Raw genomic sequence first — 23,309 nt, forward strand, 5'->3', positions numbered from 1 at the left:
AGGACTTTGTTCATGTTCATGACTATGATGAAATTTCGAAAAATATTTCAAACTTCCCGATCATATTACGTATCATTTTTTGAAAAAAATTCAAAACCAATTTTTTTCTGTTACTAGTGGCGCACCACATCCACGGTGCGCCACTAGTAAGTTTGAAATTTTTTGAATTTTTTTGCCGCTAGATCTTGAAAGCCCCGTAACTTTTTTTCTGTTAGGTTTTTGGGGATTTTGAAAATGTTTAACGGGGTTCCCCCCCCCCCCCCCGTTAAATTTGGATGTAACTTTTCGAGTAGATGATTTTTCATATAAAAAACATTTTCATCCGAGTTCGTATGCAAAAGTTATGCCCATTTTACAAATTTCCAGAGAGATATTGCAAAAAAGTTGAAATTCATATTTGTAAATTTTCCCAAAAACTAGAGCACATATCACATGGGAAATATATTATCTTTTATTTTTTTGTCATTTCCATCATTTTCTTTTATTTTTTTTAAAACTGAAAAGGCGATCCACGGGAGGGGGGGTGCATTCGGTGTTGGGGCAAGTTAGTAATGGCGCACCGTGGGGTGGTGCGCCATTACTAGTCACGGTGCGCCATTACTAGTTTTGAAAAAAAAAATGATATTTTTTTATTTTTATTTTTGAAAAAAACTTAGTAATGGCGCACCAGTGGAAAGTGCGCCATTACTCGCCATTACTAGTTAAAACTAGTAATGGCGCACCGAGACATGGTGCGCCATTAGTAACAATTTTTTTTATTTTTTTTTAATTTTTTTTTCAAAACTACTAATGGCGCACGACGGATGTGGTGCGCCATTACTATGTCAATTAGTAATGGCGCACTATGCAACGGTGCGCCATTACTAACAAATTTATTTTTATGTTTTTTTTCAAAACTACTAATGGCGCACCACACACCAGGTGCGCCATTAGTAATATATTACTAATGGCGCACCGAGACATGGTCCGCCATTAGAATATAGTAATGGCGCACCACATCACAGGTGCGCCATTAGTGGCCATTCCATCTATAGGCCTTTTTGTAGTAGTGTTAGAACAACAAATAAAAATTACTTAGTGATAAAGCAAACAAGCACACACACGAGAATATTCACCCCCACGCTATTGCTCCCTGGCAACGGCGCCAGAAAAAGGTCTTGATAATCCACAAGTGTAGGGGATAATTGTAGCCTCTTTCGATAAGTAAGAGTGTTGAACCCAACGAGGAGCTAAAGGTAGAACAAATACTCTCTCAAGCCCTATCTGCCACTGATACGACTCTATGCACGCTTAGTGTTCTCTTTACCTAGAACAAGTATGAAACTAGAAGTACTTTGTAGATGTGATAGGATAGGTTTGCAAGATAATAAAGAACGCGTAAATAAAAAGTAGGGGCTGTTTAGAGAAACATGCAATAAAGTAAATATAGCAAGTGTGGAAAAGTGGTGGTAGGAGTTGTGAAATTGTCCCTAAGCAATTGACTACTTTACTAGACCGATAGCAAGTTTTATGTGGGAGAGGCCACTGCTAGCATGTCATCCCTGACTTGGAATTCTATGCACTTATGATTGGAACTATTAGCAAGCATCCGCAACTACTAACGTTCATTAAGGTAAAACCCAACCATAGCATTAAGATATATTGGTCCCCCTTCAATCCCGTATGCATCAATTTCTATGCTAGGTTGAAGCTTCTGTCGTTATAGCCTTCCATTACATAGTCCTATCAACATACAACTAACCCTATGGTGTGACCCACGTGTGCGCTCATATGATGGGCATCATAGGACAGCAACATAACCACAAGCAAATTAAATCAATCATAGCAATTCATCAACCACCATTGGAAAATAATAGGATGGCAACACATCATTGGAAAATAATAGGACAACGAAAATCTACTCAGACATCATAGGATGGCAACACATCATTGGAAAATAATATGAAGCATAAAGCACCATGTTCAAGTAGAGGGTACAGCGGGATGTGGGAGCGTGGACCGCTGAATATAGATGGGGGAAGGTGATGGAGATGTTGGTGAAGATGACGGCGGTGTTGGTGAAGATCGCGGTGATGATGACGGCCCCTGGCAGCGTTCCGGCGCCACCGAAAGCAAGAGGGAGAGAGCCCTCCTTCTTATTCTTCTTCCTTGACCTTCTCCCTAGATGGGAGAAGGGTTTCCCCTCTGGTCCTTGGCTCCCATGGCTTGGGAGGGGCGAGAGCCCCTCCGAGATTGGATCTATCTCTTTGTTTCTGCGTTCCCAGATTCTACCCCTTCACCGTTTCTTAAATATCCGGAGATCTGTAACTCCGATTGGGGTGAATATTTTGCCTAGATTTTTCTTATAAATTTAGCTTTCTTGCGGAAAAAGAAGGGCATCAACCGCCTTACGGGTGGCCCACGAGAGCCCAGGGCGCGCCCAGGGGGGTGGGCGCGCCCCCCTGTCTCGTGGCCACCTCGGACACTGTTTCGCGTTGATTCTTCCTCCGGAAAATCCCTAATATTCCAAAATAATTCTTCGTTCGTTTTTATCCCATTTTGACTCCGTTTGATATTGGTTTTCTGCGAAACATAAAACATGCAACAGACAGGAACTGGCACTGGGCACTGGATCAATATGTTAGTCCCGAAAATAGTATAAAAAGTTGCCAAAAGTATATGAAAGTTGAAGAATATTGGCATGGAACAATCAAAAATTATAGATACGATGGATACGTATCAGACTTCTTCCCACTGAACCTTTTGTTCTTTGCGTCTAGATATCTGCTTATCTTGCCACAGTAACCGGAACGAACTTTGGTTCCGGAAAGACACTTGAAGAATTGACCGATCTCAGCCAGACTTAAGGTGAAGCAAGAAGGGGGGCAATAATCCTCTTCCTTTACTTTTTTGCCCTTCTTCTCCCGCGCCTCTGTCTCCCTCTCTGTCTCCTCTGACTTTTTACGGGGCGGCATGTGCAGATCTACCCTGATCTCTAAATCTTCCAAGTCTTTCTTGCCTTCGGCCCATCCTTGGCCTTATCCAACATGTTCATCACTGTCGCAAGCAAGCTGTGAAGGACATTCTTACAGATATGCATTTGATCAAGGCAATGAGGTGTGTTGAGTTTGTGTTAGTACTCCAAGTCCCAGAAAACAGACCTCGTCTTCCATACCTTCAGCAGCGGCTCCGGCACCTTTTTCATTGTCTTTCCCGGCGCGGGGCACTATTCCCAATTTTTCAACAACTCATCAATTTCGGCGCTGCTCCCCTTACGTGGAGGTCCTCGATGCTCAACCTCACCATTGAATAGATCTCCACGGTTTCTCCACGGGTCATCCTTCTCGAGCCATCTTCGATGCCCTATGTACACAATTTTCCCAGACCCGCCATCTTTCCTTGACGTTAGCTGCTGAGACGTTGTATCATCCATGCACCGCGTGCATCCGCAATATCCATGGCACACCTGGCCTGTGACATATCTGTAACCGAGATAGCCATGCACTGTCATGATCAACGCGGCTCTCATATAGAAATACTCGCCTTTGCTGGCGTCCCATGTCTTGGCCGGTGTTTTCCATAATGTGTCTAACTCCTCTTGAAGTAGCCCCAGATACAGGTTAATATTATTTCCTGGTTGTTTCAGCCCTTGAATCAGCATGCTCATGTGTATGTACTTCGACTTCATGCACAACCTGGGGGGGGGGGGTGGTTGTACATCCATACGAACATGGGCCATGTGCTACGGTTGGTGTTTTGGTTGCCAAACGGATTCATGCCATTGGTACACGCGTCGAGCACGACGTTCCTTGCATCACACGAGAAATACTGATATTCACCGTTGGTCTCTACTAGCTTGCATCCACGACATGTCTCGGCCTCGGATCATCTCCATCAACGGGCTTCTTCCTCTCCACATGCCAACGCATGAGCTTTGCTTCCTTGCGATCTACGAAATACCGCTAGAGACGGGGAGTGATCGGCAAGTACCATACAACTTTCTGGGGAGATTTCTTCCCGGCCTTCTTGTATTGAGAAGCATTGCACACCGGACAGCTGGTTTTTTCCGCGTGCTCCTTCCGATAAATTATGCAGTCGTTGATGCATGCATGGTATCTAACGTGTGGTAGATCAAGAGGGCACATGATCTTCTTGGCTTCATCCACACTAGTAGGACATAGATTCCCCGCGGGAAGAACATCCTTTAGGTACTTCAGAAGCTCATCGAGGCTAGTGTTGGTCCATTTGTTTTTAACCTTCTTCTTCAGGAGTTCGAGCGTGAAACTCAAGCGGGTCACCTCCAGATTGCAACCATGATACAATGGAGTGTTTGAGCCTACCACCAGTTGCTGCAGCTTGGCCTCCTCTCTAGAAGCAGCTCTCTTAGTACTCGTCTCCTTGTGAAGTGCTTGAACATGAGGGTCCCGCACGATTGAATTTTGTACCAACAAATTCTGCGGCATGGAGTCCATGTTCTCTCTGCCGCCATGTCAGGCCCCTTCTCCACCGCCATGTCTGGCCTCTTCTCCACCGCCATGTCCAGCCCCTTCTCTCTCGCCATGTCCTGCCTCTTCCCCGCCACCATGTCTGGCCCCTTCTCCGCCGCCATAATCAATCATCTCTTCGTCTTGCCCTGTGTCATCATTGCCTGCCCCGTCGGCATCCTCAACATCATCATCCTCATCTTCAATTATCCATCGAGTATAGCCATCCATGAAACAAATAATGGGAAGGTGTGCCATCACATGACCATCATCATAGGGGTCGAGCCAAACTCGTCCTTTGCATCTTCGACACGGACATAAAACCTCTGTGAGGTTATTTTATTTCATGTCCTGCACCACCGACCGCAACCACCTGTCCACCATCGTTCCATTGACCATCATGAATGCCTGCACGGTAATAATTAACAAATTGATTATAAAAACGCATGCATGCATCAAAGTCATACAAGCATTCGGCATATGACCTTCCCTAAAAATAGGACATATAGAGTTTGCTCGTAATTCGCCGAAACGGAAATAAATCGACATTTTGGCAAAACATAGGCAGCTCACAAGCACAATTCGGCGGCAACTCATGCCACATACAATTTCCATCATGTCGCCCGATTATGTCATATCGCACACATACACATATTTCCATTCTTGCAAAAGCATAATTTTTCAATCACCTATCTCGATATCGAGCACGGTGATGATGATGTCGATAGGTGTCGCCACACACACCTATGGAATGATCAAAGGTGGACAAATCTCTTCTTCACAACACTGGTACGCGTCGGTACTATACAAACAGTTTTAAACCCCTTTCCGCGATGGCATTTGGAACCATCGCCAAGTGAGTGTGGGCGATAGGGGGGTCCTTCCCACACGACCCAGAAACTGTCGGGGATAGGTCCTCCTGGCACACAACTCGGCTCGTGTGTGATCGGGCAAGGCATGGAAACCCAATTGTTTATGTTCGTATGTACATCCCACACGGTGAGTCCCAGAAAAACATTTCTGTTTGTATGTATATCACACACAGTCAATGCAAGGAGTACGTTTCCATTCTTATGTACATCCCAAACGATTAGGCCGCTATAGTGGTGTGAAAAAGGTGAACATCAACAGTTAATCAGCTGATATATTTGTGATAGGTACGTTATCGCACACGGTTCAAGAATGTAAAATGTCTGCAGTTCCTCTACTAACGCCAACGTGTACATTATTGTAATTGTGTGCGATTGGTATTCCTATCACACATGCATACTGGTTTGAAACGTTTGCCGTATTACCATGAATCGCACATGCATATGAGACGAAACCATGTGTGCGTCCGAAGGGCATCACAAACATTTCACGTCAAAGAACCGTTCCTTTTCTTTTTTCATCGCACACGTTGTTTTCTTTCTAACGGTGTGCACATTATTTTATTCGCTCCTGTACAGTTTTTTTTTGCTGTATTTTATTATTCGAATTGGAATTTTTGAAATATGAAACATGCAATTCAAATTCTCAACACAATGGTTCGACAAGGAATCCATAAGTAAAATTGTCAGTACAATATGTTCAGTAATTACAGGATTAGACAACAATTAACTATGATGAACAATAATATTTACAGGCGGTAAAGGTGAAGAGACAAGTGTAAATCATTTTGACTCCCGATATTGTTGAAGAAGCGGAATGCCCATAATGTGCCTTCTTGCATGCCATAGGCACGAACAACTTTAGTCCAATCCCTTGTGACGATCGCACGCTCATCCTTCACCGCTTTCAGGAAGACTTCTAGAGCATTATCATGGTAGCATGAATTATATACTTTAACCTTAGTTGCCTCCACTCCGGTCATGTAGTTTGCAAGGTAACCATTAGTAAATAGCTCGAAAACCACTGAAAATAGAAAAATATCATATCATGAGGTCTAATAGAGTAACTTGTTGTGGGCAGGGGAAAAAGGCAACAGATTACTTACCATCCTAAAGTTCACTGATGTCTTTGACATGGTGTAAATAAAGAGCTTAATTCCCATCACCCGTTTCTTTCGCCTAATAATCTTTCTTAGTTTCCTCACTTGACGCTTGTTCATGAATATCTCTTGCCCCATATGCAAAAGGGATCGAAGCGTGGATCAGTACCTCTCATACATGTACCTACAAGCAACCAGTAAATGTTAGAAGCTAAATGAGATTGCACAAATGATGTAAAATACAACTACCTATATTCCTATGTACAAGTATTTTTAGAGATTTCAATATGAACTACATACAGATGTATATAGAATTATAGATATAGTTTAGATTAGAATCTAGATTCACTCATTTTGCTCCTTATGTAGTCTATATTGGAATCTCTAAAAATACTTAAATTTAGGAATAGATGGTGTATAATACATGGGATGCAGCTAACCTCGACGGCAAACAACAGCATCCCCCATTGTAGCCCTGTGTAAGTACATGGAAATCCAATTTAACTATAATAGGGTTAACATCCACCAAAAATAGCAAATGGTAATAAAACGGCAACATCTATAGTGATATCTTCATTGCGAAAGAGTAGCATGGTAGCAAAGGGACGGATTAAAAATGGATACAACTGTTAATTGCAACAGGCTTAACAGCATCCTTATTCATGTTTTGTAAGTTTGTAGCCATTGAAATACAACTGTTTAGAAATGGATACAACTGTTAATTGCAACAGGCTTAATGACCATTGAAACCGGTACTGATAAAAATGCAATTGGCAGATTTAAACATCACAAGGCAGGTGTTGTCAGAGCAGATAATGGCCCAATTGTCTATAAAAAGGTAGGGGAAATATCTAAAACGTGTTAGGCATGTTTACTACAAGATTCTTAAGACATCGACCGTACAAAACATATCCATTAATTGCAACGGATATTGGTAAGATTGAACTGGTGAGTTCATACTTGGTAAGTCCTTAGAGTTAGTTGCTGGGGCACTTCATCTTGGCCAGAGCCCGCCCAAAGTCAGCGGTGGCGGAGGCAAGCTCTTCCTCCGGGTCGAAGCATGGACCAGTGCTCCCGACATGTGTACCTACAAGAAGCAAGTAAATGTCAGAAGCCAAACTGCAATTGCACAAATGATGTAAAATACTGTAAGACATGGGATGCAGCTAACCTCGACGGCAAACAACAGTATCGCCCGTTATGGCCCTGCGTAAGTACATGGATAGGCATGTTAAGTACAACAGGGTTAGCATCCACCAAAAATAGCAAATGGGCATCGGGGCACTTCTTCTGGGCCAGAGCCTGCACCATGTCAGCGGTAGCGGAGGCGAGGTGTTCCTCCGGGTCAACATGCACAGCGGCCATCGCGCCATGGACCGCCATCAGCTCCTCGACCTCCACGTGATATGTGGTTGGGCTTGCGCGGCGATGCTCTGGAGGTAGGGGCAGTGGGGATTTGGAGGCATGAGGATATTTTGCAGGCGCCATTTAAGCAATCAGGGGCCGTGATAGAGATTGGTGGGTTACCTGACTGGATCCGAGCATAACATAGATGTGGTTGAAGCTGTGGTTGCGGCGGCGGAGGTTTGAGCTATCGGCAGGGGAAGACGCGGGGGGCCCGAGGGGGGAGGTGGGGGGAGATACTGAGGAAATTTGATGGGTGGGAATGTGGTTGGAGGAATAAATTCTGAAATCGCGCGCCTAATGAAAATTTCACTGCGAAACTTGAAACTTGGGCGGGGGAAACACACAACGTAGATGAAGCGCGTAAAATACTCGTGTGCGAGAAAACAAAAAATTGGCAGTTCCCGTCTCCAAAAAAATGTACACATGTAGTCGCTTTTTTCCGGATAATGGTACGCCTGGTTTATTAGGAACCATCGCACAGGTAACAGACTTATGGATCATTAAGGCAAAAAAACGCACATGTGTACGGCATAGAAACCGTGTGTTTTGCAATCTTCTAATGATTAACGCAAAAAAGCGCACACGATCACACATGCTAATCAATGCTCAAAGCCCTCAAAGGATGCTCATTGTACGTTAATACTACAAACTTAAAGTACTACTGGTACTTTGCTCTAATACTACAAACTTAAACTACTTCTCACATGCTGCCATCGGGGCATGCTAGCCAGACGCCGGCATTCTCCTTCCCGGCCTTGTAGGTAGCAGCCAACCATGCTTCGATCTCCGCCAAGCTCTCCTCATCACGGCATGCGGCCTCTTGTTTCTTGCGGCGGCGGGACTCTCTTTTCTTGACTGCTTTCTGCCTTTTCCAATCCTCCTGTACGACTTTGGTCGCCTCTAGATCCACCGCCCATTCGGCCATGGCAGCCTCAAAGTCTGCCCACGTAACTGTGTGGCCGCCGGCGGCGATGAACTCGGCACGGCGAGATGTCGTGGCTTCCTTACTATGTGTGTGGTCGTGGGCGGTGAGGAACGCGGCGCCGCGGGATGCCATCGCTTCCTTACCAATTACTATGCGCCGCGGTGCCATGGAAAACGCTTGGAGAGAGCTCTGGGACGGAGGGGCCGGGCAGCCGTACAGTATGGTGGTTTTTAAGAGCTCAACGACAAACGACAAAGGAAATTGGGCTTCCCTTACGATTTTGCTCGTTCATTATCGCACACAGTTCATCTCGGTCGCTTCCGGAAACAGTGTGCGCTAAAGCTATTGTGTATTGTGTTATGATTGGCCGGAACCCCAGCCACGCGGATCGCGCATGTGCACCGTAGGATGCACCGCGATTGAACGACAATCCACGTTCCTCACATCACATCTGTGCAGCTGTAGCTGGATTGGATTTATATGCGCCGAATGCCTAGAAAATGCACATAATCCCTTAAATATGGTAAATGAGCCTGAAAAAATGCCAAATTTGAACACGGTGATTTGCAGGGTGTATGTTCTTCATAGAAAAGAAATCCAGGGCAAAAACAAAGAAGATTTGGATTCCCCTTCAATCTTGATGATTTCCCTCTCGAAAGCATGGAACTTCCCCGGTGATGGTTCGATTTATGAAGGGCGTGCATGACGACATAAGCCAAACCTTTTCAAATTTTTACCAGGGCATGGTGAGGGCATACCATGGCACCATGCGAGGCGTCATGTTTTTCAATCATTTATTTCATTTTTCTATAGTTGAAAATCCAACAAACAAACGTTTGTGGTTGATTATTTCCACACATTTCATCGAAATATATGTCCATTCCTCGTAAAAGGCATGAGAATTTACTAAATGGCACGAGCATCGTTTTCCAAACCGTTCTTGTGCACCCTTTCATGCACCGATTGTTTGAAATTGAATTATGTGCACTAATACCTAGAAAATGCACATGATCCCCTAAATATGGTAAATGAACCCGGAAAAGTGACAAATTTGAACGTGGTGATTTGCAGGGTGTATGTACATCTTAGAAAAAACTCATGGACAAAGGACAAAGGAAATTTGGATCCCCCTTCAATCTTGGTGTTTCCCTCTCGAAACCATGAAACTTCCTCGGTGATGGTGATTTATGAAAGGCTTGCATGACGACATAAGGATAACATTCTCAAATTTTTACCTGGGCATGGTGAGGCCATACCATGGCACCACGCCAGGCATCATGTTTTTCAAGCATTTATTTCATTTTTGTATAGTTGTTACCCAGTAAACGACGCGTTTATGGTTGACTTTTGCCACATATTTCCTTGAAATATCTGTCCATTCCTTGTAAAAGGCATGAGAATTTACTAAATGGCACGAGGATGGTTTTCCATACGGTTCTTGTGCACCTTTTCATGCACCGATTGTTCGAATTTGAATTATGTGCATTAATGCCTAGAGAATGCAAATAATCCCCTAAATATGGTAAATGAACACGGAAAAGTGTCAAATTTGAACGTGGTGATTTGCAGGGTGTATGTTCATTGTAGAAAATAACTCATGGACAAAGGACAAAGGAAATTTGGATCTCCTTCAATCTTGGTGATTTCCCCCTCGAAGCCATGGAACTTCCTCGGTGATGGTTCGATTTATGAAAGGTGTGCATGACGACATAAGGAAAACATTGTCAAATTTTTAACAGGGCACGGTGAGGCCAAACCATGGCACCACGCCAGGCGTCATGTTTTCCAATCATGTATTTCATTTTTGTATACATTAATTCTGGGTTCATTTGGCCTTTTTATATATTATTTAAATTTCTGGGCATTTAATGTGCATAATTCAAATTTGAACTACAAGCACATGCTCCAGTGCACCAAAGTTGCTTGAAAAATCATATGTGTGTCCTTGGGTGAATTTCTAGGTCCCATGCAAGAAATGAGAATGAAATTCAAACATATGGGCGTCGTGGCTCGGTCGGAAAGATTGAGAAACTTTGTTTCTTAATTCAGGTCAATCCAAAACATGCCTGAAAATCATGAAACTTGGCATGGTGTCATGACATGGCACCAACATGTTGCGGTAATTTTTTTGGCCGAATTGGGACAAGCTTTGGTATAAGATGCTTGCAAACTGGAGCTTCTCTCAAGAAAGCTCGTGGTTCCGAGAGGGAACGTGTCACCTCCGTGTGCGAAACGACATGCGTACACTGCCTTCTCCCGCCTTAATTTGTTTACACAGGAAGATTAGACCAAATAGAAGTATCGTGCTAAATTTTGGAATTATTCTGGGTTCGTTTGGTCGTTTTTGTACATTAATTGAATTTCTGGGCATTTAACGTGCATAATTCAAATTTGAACTACAAGCACATGCTCCAGTGCACCAAAGTTGGTTGAAAATCACATGTATGTCCTTGGGTGAATATCTAGGTCTCATGCAAGAAATGAGAATGAAATTCAAACATCTGGGCGTCGTGGCTCGGCCGAAAAGATTGACAAACTTCATTTTTAATTCTTGTAAATCCAAAACACGCCTGAAAATCATGAAACTTGGCATGATGTCATGACATTGGCACCAACATGCTGTGGTAATTTTTCTGTCCAATTTGCGAAGGCGCACACATTAAAAATTAACAAAGTCATTTTGGAACAAGTGTTGTCACGTTACAAATCGGAAACACAACTATTATTGAAACCATGGGCGTTCTACTTACCAATTACGTGTCGCCACGCGTCCCTTTTTTTATTGGCTAGGAGGTGTTGTGCGGGGTAGCTATTTGAGTATGGGAGGCGTGCGATCAGACCCCTGTGTGTGCTCATCGGGAGGAGAGCCCTTTGACCTCTATCCGCCGCACACCTCCCTCCCAACGTCTCCATTAATGGCACCCGAGCCCCTGTTTTATGGCGTGGCTATGTCTCACTGGACTGAGATTTAAGAGAGAAAAGTGAAAATCTGGAAAAGATAGTTTTGCATGGATCTTGATGTAAGATCCGACAAACCTATATAGCATCGACTGCGACTTATAGCAAGCATGATGAATATAAGGACGATGATAGTAGATTATAATTGTCTTACATATCTAGGAAGATAACCAAAAAAAGCCACGTGCGGTTATACCCGAAATACACAAGGGAAAAAGAAGAAGGAAGACTCATACAACGATCTGGCTTGTTGGTCTCTACTTTCTTGATGTGCTGCAGGTCGTAGAGACTAGTTCTCGCCGCGAGCGGCGATGATCTCTTTCATTAGTTTCATGTCCTTAATATGCTGCTCGGAAGCAACCGCAGATTCCTCCACCAGCCTTTCGCACTTGATGCGGAGCATGGCATTCTCGTCCATAAGTTTCTTGACAATGACGCCCGTCCTCTTCAACAAGGCAGCGGTCTCCTCCACCTGCTCCGCCCTTTTGGCGATCTTCGCCCTCAGCAGATCGCGGTCGGCCCAGAGTTGTTCAAACGAGGCATTCAACTCGTCCTGCAGCTTCATCCAGCCAGAGATCTGATCCATCTGGCTATGGACGATCGCATGCATGCGCCCGTAAGAGTCCTCGCCTGCCCGCGAGAGATTTTCCCAAGCTGTTGTGGCGCGGGAGGACATCTCTGCTGCATTCGCGGCGCGGGAGGACATCTCTGCTGCTTCCACGGCGCGACCGGACCAGTCTGCTGCACCGATGGCTCGGCGGGACCTCCGTGCTATTTTGGCGGCGCGGTGAGACCTCCGTGCTGCTTCGGCGGCGCGGCGAGACCTCTGTGCTGCTTCGGTGGCGCGGCAGGACATGTCGACTACTTTCGCGGCTAAGCGGGACATCTCTCGTGCTTGCGCTTCCATGCTCGCCTCTCCATGGTGGTAATCTCTCGACCGAGAACTCAATCTGGCCATGGCAGACGCAAGAGAACGATGCTGAATGACTTGTTTGCTTTTGTGGATGAGGAGGTGAGGAAGGAATGTGCAGTCATCTAGGCATAGTACAGTATTTATAACCGAGTACTAATACGCTCCTAAGTGGAAAACCGTTTAGGTTTTGATTGGTGTGAACAGGTTTGCAATTTGGAAGGTGACGGGACACAGGCTCAAAATTTATTGACGGTTCTATAATTTCTAAGTGCGGCACTATTTCCGGACGGCGTAACGTGGGCATGCTTTCTCGGGCGCGTACGTGGCGTTTGGTGCACCGCAATAGGCAATGTCAGCACACGTCTTGTTCCAAGAACCATGCGCGCTTGTTATTACCATCACGCATGCTTCTTTTAATTAGAATGTGTGCCTGTCTAGCGCGCACATGTTGATCTGTCTAATTGTTTCTGTTTGTTGTGGCTAATCGCAAACAGTTCATCCATGTGAAGTGTATGCCATCAATCGCACACACCTTTGATCTGGCTGGCCGTTTCTGTTCTGTTTCCTAACCGCAAACAGGTAATCCTTCTGAAGCGTATGCCCTCAATCGCACACACCTTTATCTAGTTGTTTGTTTCTGTTGTTCCGCCTCATCACAAACAGTTAATCCGAGTGAAACGTATGATGTGTATCGCACACGCCTTCATCTGGCTACCCGTTTCTTCTGCTCCTCCTCATCTCAAATAGTTCATTGAACTGAACCGTATGCCGTGTATCGCACACGCAACTAAAATCTGAACCATGTTTAATGCATCTGTCATCGCAAACATTTTGGACATTTTTGATGATTCTCTGACACCACCGTTTGCGATTATTGCATCAAACACAGTTTCTTGAATGGTCTCTGATCGTAGTGTCGCGTTAGCAGCATCCTGCAGTAGTGCAAGGCTATAAATCTTGTTAGGAAGGTACAAAGGTCACTTCACTAAATGCCAGCTAGATCTACCTAGCTAGCTAGTTTGGGAGGAGACAAGTTCAACTAGTGAATGGGGAAGAAAAATGAGAAAGGAGATGCATTAATGGAGGTAGTGTAGTTAGATAGGAGTAATAAAGAGAGAGAAAGATAAGTAGAAGAAGGAGAGTAAAGAGGGAGAAGTAATCAGGAAGAAGGAAAGTGAGGGAGAGAGGAGGTGGGAGCTAGGGGAAAGTGAGGAAGAGAGGAGGGGAGGGGGAGGAAAAAGATGATATGTCGGCGGCTTAGCAGTAGTGCTGGGTGTGAAATGCGCTGCTGCTAGTAAGATAGCAGTAGCGCGCTTCTGGCACATGCGCTACTGCTAAGCGAGGCCTGCCATGTGGCCAGTTTCAAAATTAGCAGTAGCGACCTGGAAAAAAAAGCGCGCTACTACTATTGCATTAGCAGTAGTGCCTAGCGTGGCGGGAACGGTCAGTCAATTTTAGTAGCAGTGCGTTTCTACAAAGCCGCGCTACTGCTAAGTTGGTAGCAGTACCGCCCGTCCACATACCGCGCTACTGTTAATTAGCAGTAGTGCCTCTTCCTGTCCCGCGCTGCTAAGATTTTGTGTATAATGTTTTCCCTAGTAATGCATGTTCAAGAATTCATCCAATGAACAGATTAATCTTTACTCGTAGGGTGATTGAGTAGTCGATAAACTAATAAATAATTCAATTAATTAATTAAATAACCAATTAACTTGTTGATTAGTCTATTAATTTCCTACTCGCCAGCCAGCCAAGCAACTATCAGTTAACCATTTTCTCAACAATGCATACAAGAACTAGTTATCAGGTTTCACATGGTTCAGCAACCACAAGACTTCGATGTTACTTCATGAAAAGAAGAATAATAAATAAATTTACCACAAAAGAAAAAAAACAATAATAAATAAATGCTTAGTCACTTGGGGCTCTTAATTACGACTACTGACCTACATTGACATTTTGATCAATGACTCTGCATCCAAATTTGATGTCCATAGCAACGCACATGTAATGGTTTGATTCTGACTGCCTTTGTTCTTTACTTTACTTAATACAGTATTTAACAAAAATGTTAACGTACAAAGGCCAGGATTTTAACCTACGTTTCAGGAGGAAAAAATCTGTTAGAATTGTGTCGATATAGTGTACAAGGTAGGTTAGAGTTGAACTATAAGTTATATTGTGTTTACATAGAATGTGGAGTCGTGTCCTAGTAGGACATTTATATCCTAGGCCTCTCATATATAGCGGGGGTAGACACAGGATATAATCTATGCCAACATAATAGCACAGGCACGCATGGGAAGCCGGCGCGTGTGCTGGCGTCCGGGGTGCGGTATATAGCGGTGTTATTGGGAGGAGTGTGCCCTAAGAACGTAGCCATGATGATGAACCTCGTTAACAAATCTCGGTGTCGTGTTTGTGTGATTGTTTGATCCTCGATAGATCGATGGAACGCCTCGGATTTATTCTAACAAGTGATACCATGAGCAAAGTTTGATTTGAGGTTGCGGGCGTTAATCTAGAAGGGGGACGGCTCGACAGACTTGTGTAAAGCGATTGCAGCCGTGGGAGCAGCAAGTGCACCCAGGAGGCAGCGATCAAGTATACACGACTGTGATAGTTCTTTGAGAAGCAATCGGAAGCGGCGTCAGCGTGGAACTCGACAGGATTTCGATCAGACTCAGCGGCGGTGACGGAGGAAGCGTAGCGTGCAGCGTGTTCGAGGTTGTCTCGGCTAGATGCGGCGGGCGGCGGGCGGCGGATCAAATCGATCGGGCGTGTTGCCCTAGTGCGCGTGAGTCCAGGCACGTGGCTCTGGCCGCCGGGTAGTGCCAGGTGGGCCGCTGGGCTAGGCAGCAAATCGGTGTGGCCCAAGGTGCACGGGAATCTCAGGAGCAGACTCGTTCGGTGGTTGCACGGGCGTACAGACGGCTGGAGGCAAGAGGCTAGCGTGCGAACTTTCAGGGGCTGGTATGTGGCTTCAGTCGCGATGAAGCTGATGAGCGGTCAGAGATGTGCGAGTTTGTTGCGTTGTGACGTGCTGATTACCGTGAGATTTGTTAGAGAAAAGAAAAGGACAATCTGCCCATGGTATTGGCGTGGCATGGACAGCAATGGGACAAAGGAAACTAGCACTGGGAGTTGAGGAGGCACGCACATGTGCATCCACGGGAGCTATCATGAAAGCAATTTTATTTTGAGGCATTGCTAATTGCACACGGGGTTGTACCAGTACGTGCGTATATAGGCTCGAAGCATAAGTTTGGAGCGCGTCGTGGCAGGGATCATGCAAACACAGGGCGTCAAGTAGTGCACGGAGTTGTGCGGACGGACAAGACGCAGGGTGGAGCATGGTTGCAGTTGGATAATTTTGGCTGGGTTGGACTGGATAGTCTGATGGATCGACATGAATGTTGGTCAAAAGGAGAAGACGGTGGTGATTTCAGCGACGATGACATAGGAGCGTGATGTCGATGATGGCTGACTTCTGGGGCGTGGAAACACGTGGTGCAGGCCTGAGGGCTTGTGCGGCTTCGACAGACTATGGCGCAGGGTTAATTCAAGACGGTGCACATGAGAGCTTGGAGTCGACAGGGCGCAGAAGGGTAGTACGTACAACCACCATAGAGTCACGTTGAAGGTGGAGTTGGAGTCTGATGGATGACTTCACTCTGAGCTGATGGAGGGGCTACGGCGTAAGTTAACGGAAAGTCGAAGCCTATTTCAGCGGGAAAGCGAAAGACACGTGGATTGGACTGGGTACCAGTGGTCTGATGGAGACGTGATACTCGGCATCGATCGGTGATGATCGGTGGTTCTCTGCAGTAGGGGTTTGAGTGGTGTGGGTTCGCGACCTTGGGAGACTCGACCAGGACAGCAGATGCTCGACGCGATGATAGCGGCGAGGCGTGCGGTAAGCACAGGACACAGCGACATGCCAAGGCACTGGCGGTCAGACATGTGGCCGGACAAATTGTGCAGGGGGTGTTGAAGCAGTGTTGGTGAGTACCATGTTCAAGTTGGTGACTAGATCTATCGAGTTTGACATGTCAGATGGATGAGAGTGGACCATAAGGAATCTGAGAAAGTGGCAGAAAGTCTGAAATTGTCAAAAGCTGAGAGAGTACATGGTCCTATATTCTATGGTGTTCAGTGCACATGGCAAAGTGCGGATGACAAGTACAGAATGAAACGGAGTGCTATAGCAGTGGGACATGTCAGAGACTATCCAGGAAAAGGGTGAGACAACTGCAAATTTGACTCAGGATGACACAGGGCGATGGTGAAATTTCTTCAAGTTTCAGACAAGCAGTCAAGAAAGAGCGGTGACATTGAGTTCAGGTAACTCTTGTATATGGCATCCAATATGTGAGTTGTTCATTTTCATGCAGACAGTGATCGATGTGTGATGACGTTGAACGGATTCTCCAGAAGTTGGAAGCACAAAGTAGAGTAATAAGGAACTTAACTTTGCTCGAGTGTTGACTGTGAAGAAGACGAGAAGGGACTACAGTTGCAGGTGGAGTCACATGGAGTCTGCGAGTACCAGCGGTGCTCATGGCGTATCTCAAGTCCAATGTACATGGAAGTTCGACGCATGGATAAATTTAGGGTGGTGGAGAATATTCGCTAAGATGGAGTTTGTTGGAATTGTGTCGAATATAGTGTTTACAGTTGGACTATGAGTTATATTATGTTTGCATAGGGTGTGAAGTCGTGTCCTAATAGGACACTTGTATCCTAGGCCTCTCATATATAGCGGGGGTAGACACACGATGTAATCTATACCAACATAATAACACAGGCACGCAGGGGGAGCCGGCGCGTGTGCTAGCGTCCGGGCGGCTGGGGTGCGGTATTATAGCGGTGTCACGGGGAGGAGCGCCCGTAGTCATGCCCCGGAGACGTAGCCATGATGATGAACCTCGTTAACAAATCTCGATGTCGTGCTTGTGTGATTGATTAATTTTCGGTAGATCGATGGAGCGCCTCGGATTTATTCTAACAAAATCCTTCCGTCACCGCCAGTCGGCGGTGGGCTTATCATGCACAAGGCATGCACACTCCAAGCAACCGGCGGCTGAAAAATCTTGCTATAGTGATCAATTCCATGTAAACACCACCTAGACAACATCTTTTTTTAAAAGGAACACCTACAAAATGAAAACAATGCAGAAACATCGTCATCATCTGATCCTAAATGTTAGCTTTTTATCCTGTAGAAGATCCGCGCTCTCAAAACAATCCCTTTAATAAGGCCACTTCCAGGCACAACCAATTAAGCTTCGACCTTGGTCTTTTACCCTGAAAGCTAAGACTCGGTACTCCGCCTGTGCTGTCGCTCCCACTTGCCGATGCTGCTGCCATGAGTCACGAATCACCAAGCAAAGTCTTATCGTCACGATGACTTGATCCGTCATTACAAGACCTCAGACCTCAGCAACCATGACGTTCTCTGTCATTGTCTTCACCATGCAAATCGAAATACCGACGTGTCCCATACTGTCACAGACAATTAAGCTTTGCACCACAACCTTCTGAAGCCACTCGGGTTGACATCGGGCGCGCACGATCGAATACCATCCGATCCAGAAATCTACATGCGTCAAGCACCAAATGAAAATACCCAGCAGAGCATTCCGGAACTCGTCAATGGCAAAATCCATGAGGGCCGACAACCGGCAAAACACCATCTTGGAGCATGTTTCTTTTACATGAATACACATGCATGTGGTCAATGTACGTGTTAAATTCATTAAATAATACTCTTTCTGTCCCAAAATAAGTGTCTCAACTTTGTACTAACTTTAGTATAAAATTGTATTAAGATTGAGACACTTATTTTGAGACGGAGGGAGTATGTTGTATGGTAAGCTACACGAAAAAGACAAATTTCCACCCCAAAATCAACGGAAAACAAGCCCATTTTTCTCCTTTTCTACATGCGGAGGAAGAGGGCGTTAGTTTGGAAGAAAATAAAAACAGGATGTATTTGTCTTGTTCGTGTCTCTTGTGCAAGCACGTTTATTATGAAAATTTGCACAGTAATAGTACACTATTATATCTGCATGTACATAATATTTTGGAACTTTTCAAGCTGTAAAAATATATTTTGAACTTGAAAAAAGCGGCTCAATGTGCTCGTGCTCCAAGGGCATTATTCGCAACGAGTTCCTCTATATATCCATGGACCGTCGAAACAGCAATTGGACATTTCAAACATGGCGCGCGGGACCTATTACTGGCAGATCCATTGATTGAACTCTGATTCCGTGTCTCCCTCCTTCCTCTGTCGCCCCAAGTCTTGCTCAAGTCTTCGCCTACTCCCCAATCTCTCTGTGCGCGTGATCCCTTAGATCTAAGGACGTCACACCCCGCCTCCCCTGCTCCCGCAGTGTCCCGGCGACCCACCTCGCCCCGCCTCCACACCGCCTGCATCCCCCATTACTTTTGCTCCCCAGCCCCCCGGCCGCCAGGCACGAGAATCTGCCATTCTCCTGGGTCCTGGCGCGGGGGTGGCGTCTTCGTGCCAGCAGGCAGCAGTCGGCGAGAGCTGGTCGCCTCAACGGCTCCGTTCGCTTCGTCTATGCAGTTCCCGTCAAAGGAGCAAGCAAAGGAGAGGTACTGGTTGTCTTCGTTTTACTCCTTTGCTTTCTTAATGCAGCACTAAACATGTAGATGATTGCTTTTAGTAGTATCCACTAGCTTATAACTTTAGATACTTCAATGATCTTTAATTTACCTGGTTGTTGACTTCAGGTCAAGGGACTGGGAAATCTATTTCTTTAAACCATCCGTCAAGTGGGTTCCATACTTGAGGTCAGTTTGATAATGTTTGTGCTCTCAGGCTTTAATTTTGTCAAGTTTCTAGGAGTAGGAACTAGAACTTTGTATTCTTGACAGACCGCGCGCATTCAAAATGTTTCTCAACTGCTGTATACCATTCTGTTGGTCAATTTTGTATTATGCGTGTGACTGACGTCAAATATATTTTTTTAGGTGGCACACCACACACTAAGAAATTTTCCTGGTTCTGCCACTGCATCCAGCTAGCGGCTTATCCTTGCAATGACGTTCAGAATCAAGGTACACGGTGTTGAAATGCTCAACCCCGTCGTCATCCAATTTGTCGTCACCCTCACTACCTCGCTCATGGTGACCCGATTTGTGCTGGATGCTTTGCGGCATCGGTCAACAGGCAATGGCATGAGAAGGACACTGATCATTTTGGACCCAGTAACCCAAGCATTGACCGTATACAGTCTTGGGATCATGCAACGCCACTCCGATAAGGACTACTACTACAAGGTGTGGGCTGTGCTGTTGGTCACCCTCCGTTACAGCGTGAAGATAGGCCGCCCGGCCGGCATCGCCCTGAAGCAAACCCCGTTGGTCGATCTGATGTCCTCCTTCTGGGCTGCCAACATCCTTCACTCTAAGGCACCCAAGATTCTCAAGGTAACTGGTTGGCTGCTTTGGTCAGTCAACTCTTTACGCATCATCCATGGTTTTGTCTCCTCAGAGTTCGCCAATAATAGCCACAGAGAAAATTTGAAGTTATTAACAGAGTACATGCGTCATGAGCATAAAGCGGGTGGTGCTTGTGCTGATGGTGACCCTAGCACAATGAAAGGGTACAGGTACTTGGTGCGAGGTGAAACCAAGAAATGGAAGAAGAAAGAAACCGGCGGACAAGCAAGAGATGGTGATATGGCCGGGGAAAGTGAGAATATCAGGAGTCTCTTGCAGGCGTTGGGAGATAAGGACAAGGAGGTCCTGACGCTTGAGAAGATCTGGGAGGAGCCGGCTGAGTCGCCCGACGCCCTTGACAAGGAGCTCAAGGACCTCTGCCTCTCCTTTGCACTCTACAAGCTCCTTCGCAGGCGTTTCTTCAACTTCGTCATCCACGAGGCCGAGCTGAAAAGGACGAGACAGCTGGTCCTTGAGGGGATCCTTGGTGACTCAACGACCACGGCCGAAAGGGCGTTCCGTGTCAGCGAGGCCGAGGTGTCATTCCTCAATGACTTCTTCAACAGCAGGCATGCCATAATATTTGCAAAAGGCTTTCCGTTCATCCGGCTCCTGCTATCCACCATTTTGATAGGGGGGATCGGAGGCATGGCGGTTGCTATCTATAACTTCTCCAAGGTTGGTACAAGAGACGAGCTCGGCAATGTTCATGGCGGAGTAACTTTCACATGGTTTCTCCTGTCGTTTCTTTTTGTAAAAGAGACATGGGAGATCGCAACTTACGTGTTCTCAGACTGGACCAAGATAATTTTGTTGTGCCAGTACGTGCAGAAGCCATGGTGGCTGCGAAGCTCGGTGACCAATGCTCTTGTGCGGAAGCTCTGTAGGCTCTCTGTGCCCTGGTTGCCAAGATGGCACCGTACGGTCGGCCAATGCAACATTCTCTTCCCCTCCCGTTCTGTCTATCCCACCTGGTTTTTCTTTCTACCAAGACATTCTACAGACTTCGTCGATCTGTCCCCGAATGTGAAACATACTGTGATCAACTGCCTTAGAGACTGCTTGGCCGAGGATCCCACGGGGCTGGACACTTACCTTGAGCGAGCATTAGACAAAGTCAAGGAAACTCAGAATTTTCATGATTTTCGCAAAAATGTCAGGGAAGCTGTAAAGGAAGTGGAGGACTGTGTTCACATTCTGCTGGTTTGGCATATTGCTACATGCTACTGCGAGATTCATCTTCTCGATAAAACAAGAAGGGTGAAAATCAATATATTTTCGAGTGGGCGAGACTTGGGCAGGCACAGACCTTCGGAGGGCGAACCAAATCTTTTGTGGTCTCATTACATGGTGGCTAGAACATTGTCGCAGTACTGTGCGTATGTGCTCACACTGGTTCCTCCTCTAGTGCCTGGGAACAGCCTAATGGCCACGTCGGTGCTGGAAAAGGTTCTTGAAGAAAAAAGTCACCTTTTCGTCACAAGATTTTACTCCTGGGTCCCTTGTTATCGGTCCACCCGGATGCTTGAAAAACTCAGGAAATATGCATCAGAGGAAAAACAGGGCGAGGAAAAACAGAACGACCAAGAAGGGGACGAGGAAAACCAGGATGGGAAAGAAGAGGAAATCTAGACGACACCATATTGAAGAAGGGGGCAATTCTTGGCAAGAAGCTGATAGAAGCGTTCAGCGATGACCAGTCAGAAGATCTGTGGAGGTTCTTGTCAGAGTTCTGGGCCGGATTCGTTATCCACATGGCTGCATCTACAAGGGCTTCTCAGCACAAGATAGTTCTGAGCTCTGGCGGGGAGCTCATGACACATCTCTGGGCGTTGCTTAGCCATGCCGGCATCCTAGGGTCGGTTCAGCACGGCGACCAAGACATTTATACAGCGCAAACGCAAGGACACGTTTACGATCTGAGTGTGCAGTATTAGGTGGGAAAATCTGCACTGCCGTTTCATGTGAAAATGTATGGAGATAAGTGGGTTTCGAAATAGAGATGCTTCATCTGGTGTCTAAGAAGCTTTTTCCCAAGCGACACACGAGGTGTTCTGGCATGGGCATAGCTGGGTGCCTAGGATCAGAAGAATTTGTGATGGCTGACAGATCTTCGACTTGCTGGAGGTTGCTTATGTGTATTTTAAGTTTATCAATATCCGTAGTCATTGCTGCTACTTTAAGTTTATCAATATCCGTAGTTATTGCTGCTACTTCCTATTGTTAGCCTGTATGCCTGGTTTCGTTGACTAGTAGATGTTAATTTACTGTCCTGTGTTAAAAAAACATCTAACGGTGCGGCTTGTGCACTGGAGGTGTATGGATCAAGGTCATGTTAAGTCTCAAACTCCATTTGCTTCACTGGAAATAGGGTAGCGTGGCCCCTTTCCCAAAAAAGGTAAAAACGTATCAGTTTGATTCAGTGGGTGTTTGCGTTGCTTAATTATTATTTTTGCGAGGAATGTGTGCTTATTGTAGTGAAGTTTGTTTCGTTTCAAATATATGTGTCCAAGATTTAGTGGATTTTATTTGGTTTCTACATCAGAGTTGATCAGTTAATCTTATTATAGAACATAGGATTGGAGAATACAGTATATAAGGACTTCAATGCTTTCCAGTTAAAATGTAATTGTGCAAAACAATAATCCCTTTGTTTCACAGTATATGGTCCTAGTCCCCCACCTGCGCAAAGCATTGGGTTCAATACATCCAAGTGGCAAGGAGTTTGATCCTTTACATACTACAGCAAGTCAGTTTTAGGACTTCAATTTGCAGGTGCCTTCTTGCACTGCGCTGCCCAATCATATCTGGGTAGACCACTCCACAAGTGAAGTCATGGTTTTCACTTCCATTGAGATCTCGATGAAATTCACTGAATTTCAGTACATTCTGAAATAATTACATTTCAGCCAAAATATTTCAGCAATATCAGTAGTGCACGGGATTTTTTTTTTTTAAAAAATCTTTAACAAAATTCAAATATATTAATTGAATTCAACTGAAATCATTGAAATTCATTGAATCTCGGTGAGTGCTGAAATTTTCTTGAAACTGAAATTAAAACCTAATCCGCAACATGGTGAATATCTGCACCCACAAACGAGCACACTTCAGTAGCCAGGTCACCGGGATAGCAGCGATCTTGATCCGTCTCACTGCCTGTTTCTGAATTTGCATTTGTCTGTTGCGGTCAGATCCAGT

General features: G+C 45.5%; 1 protein-coding gene across 1 annotated transcript; it reads left to right on the forward strand.

The window, feature by feature from the left end:
* The first annotated feature begins 18,873 nt into the window (after positions 1–18,873).
* LOC123099143 (uncharacterized) lies at positions 18,874–22,341 on the forward strand. Its single transcript, XM_044521291.1, has 3 exons — positions 18,874–19,259; positions 19,398–19,457; positions 19,638–22,341. Exon 3 carries the CDS (start codon positions 19,707–19,709, stop codon positions 21,738–21,740), a length of 2,034 nt encoding a protein of 677 aa, XP_044377226.1. The 5' UTR covers positions 18,874–19,259; positions 19,398–19,457; positions 19,638–19,706; the 3' UTR covers positions 21,741–22,341.
* Positions 22,342–23,309: the final 968 nt, after the last annotated feature.

Source organism: Triticum aestivum, chromosome 1B (assembly GCF_018294505.1).
Source record: "Triticum aestivum cultivar Chinese Spring chromosome 1B, IWGSC CS RefSeq v2.1, whole genome shotgun sequence".
NCBI lineage: Eukaryota > Viridiplantae > Streptophyta > Magnoliopsida > Poales > Poaceae > Triticum > Triticum aestivum.

Coding starts and splice junctions, on each gene's coding strand:
- LOC123099143 (XM_044521291.1), top strand. CDS start 19,707: ATGACGTTCAGAATCAAGGTACACGGTGTTGAAATGCTCAACCCCGTC.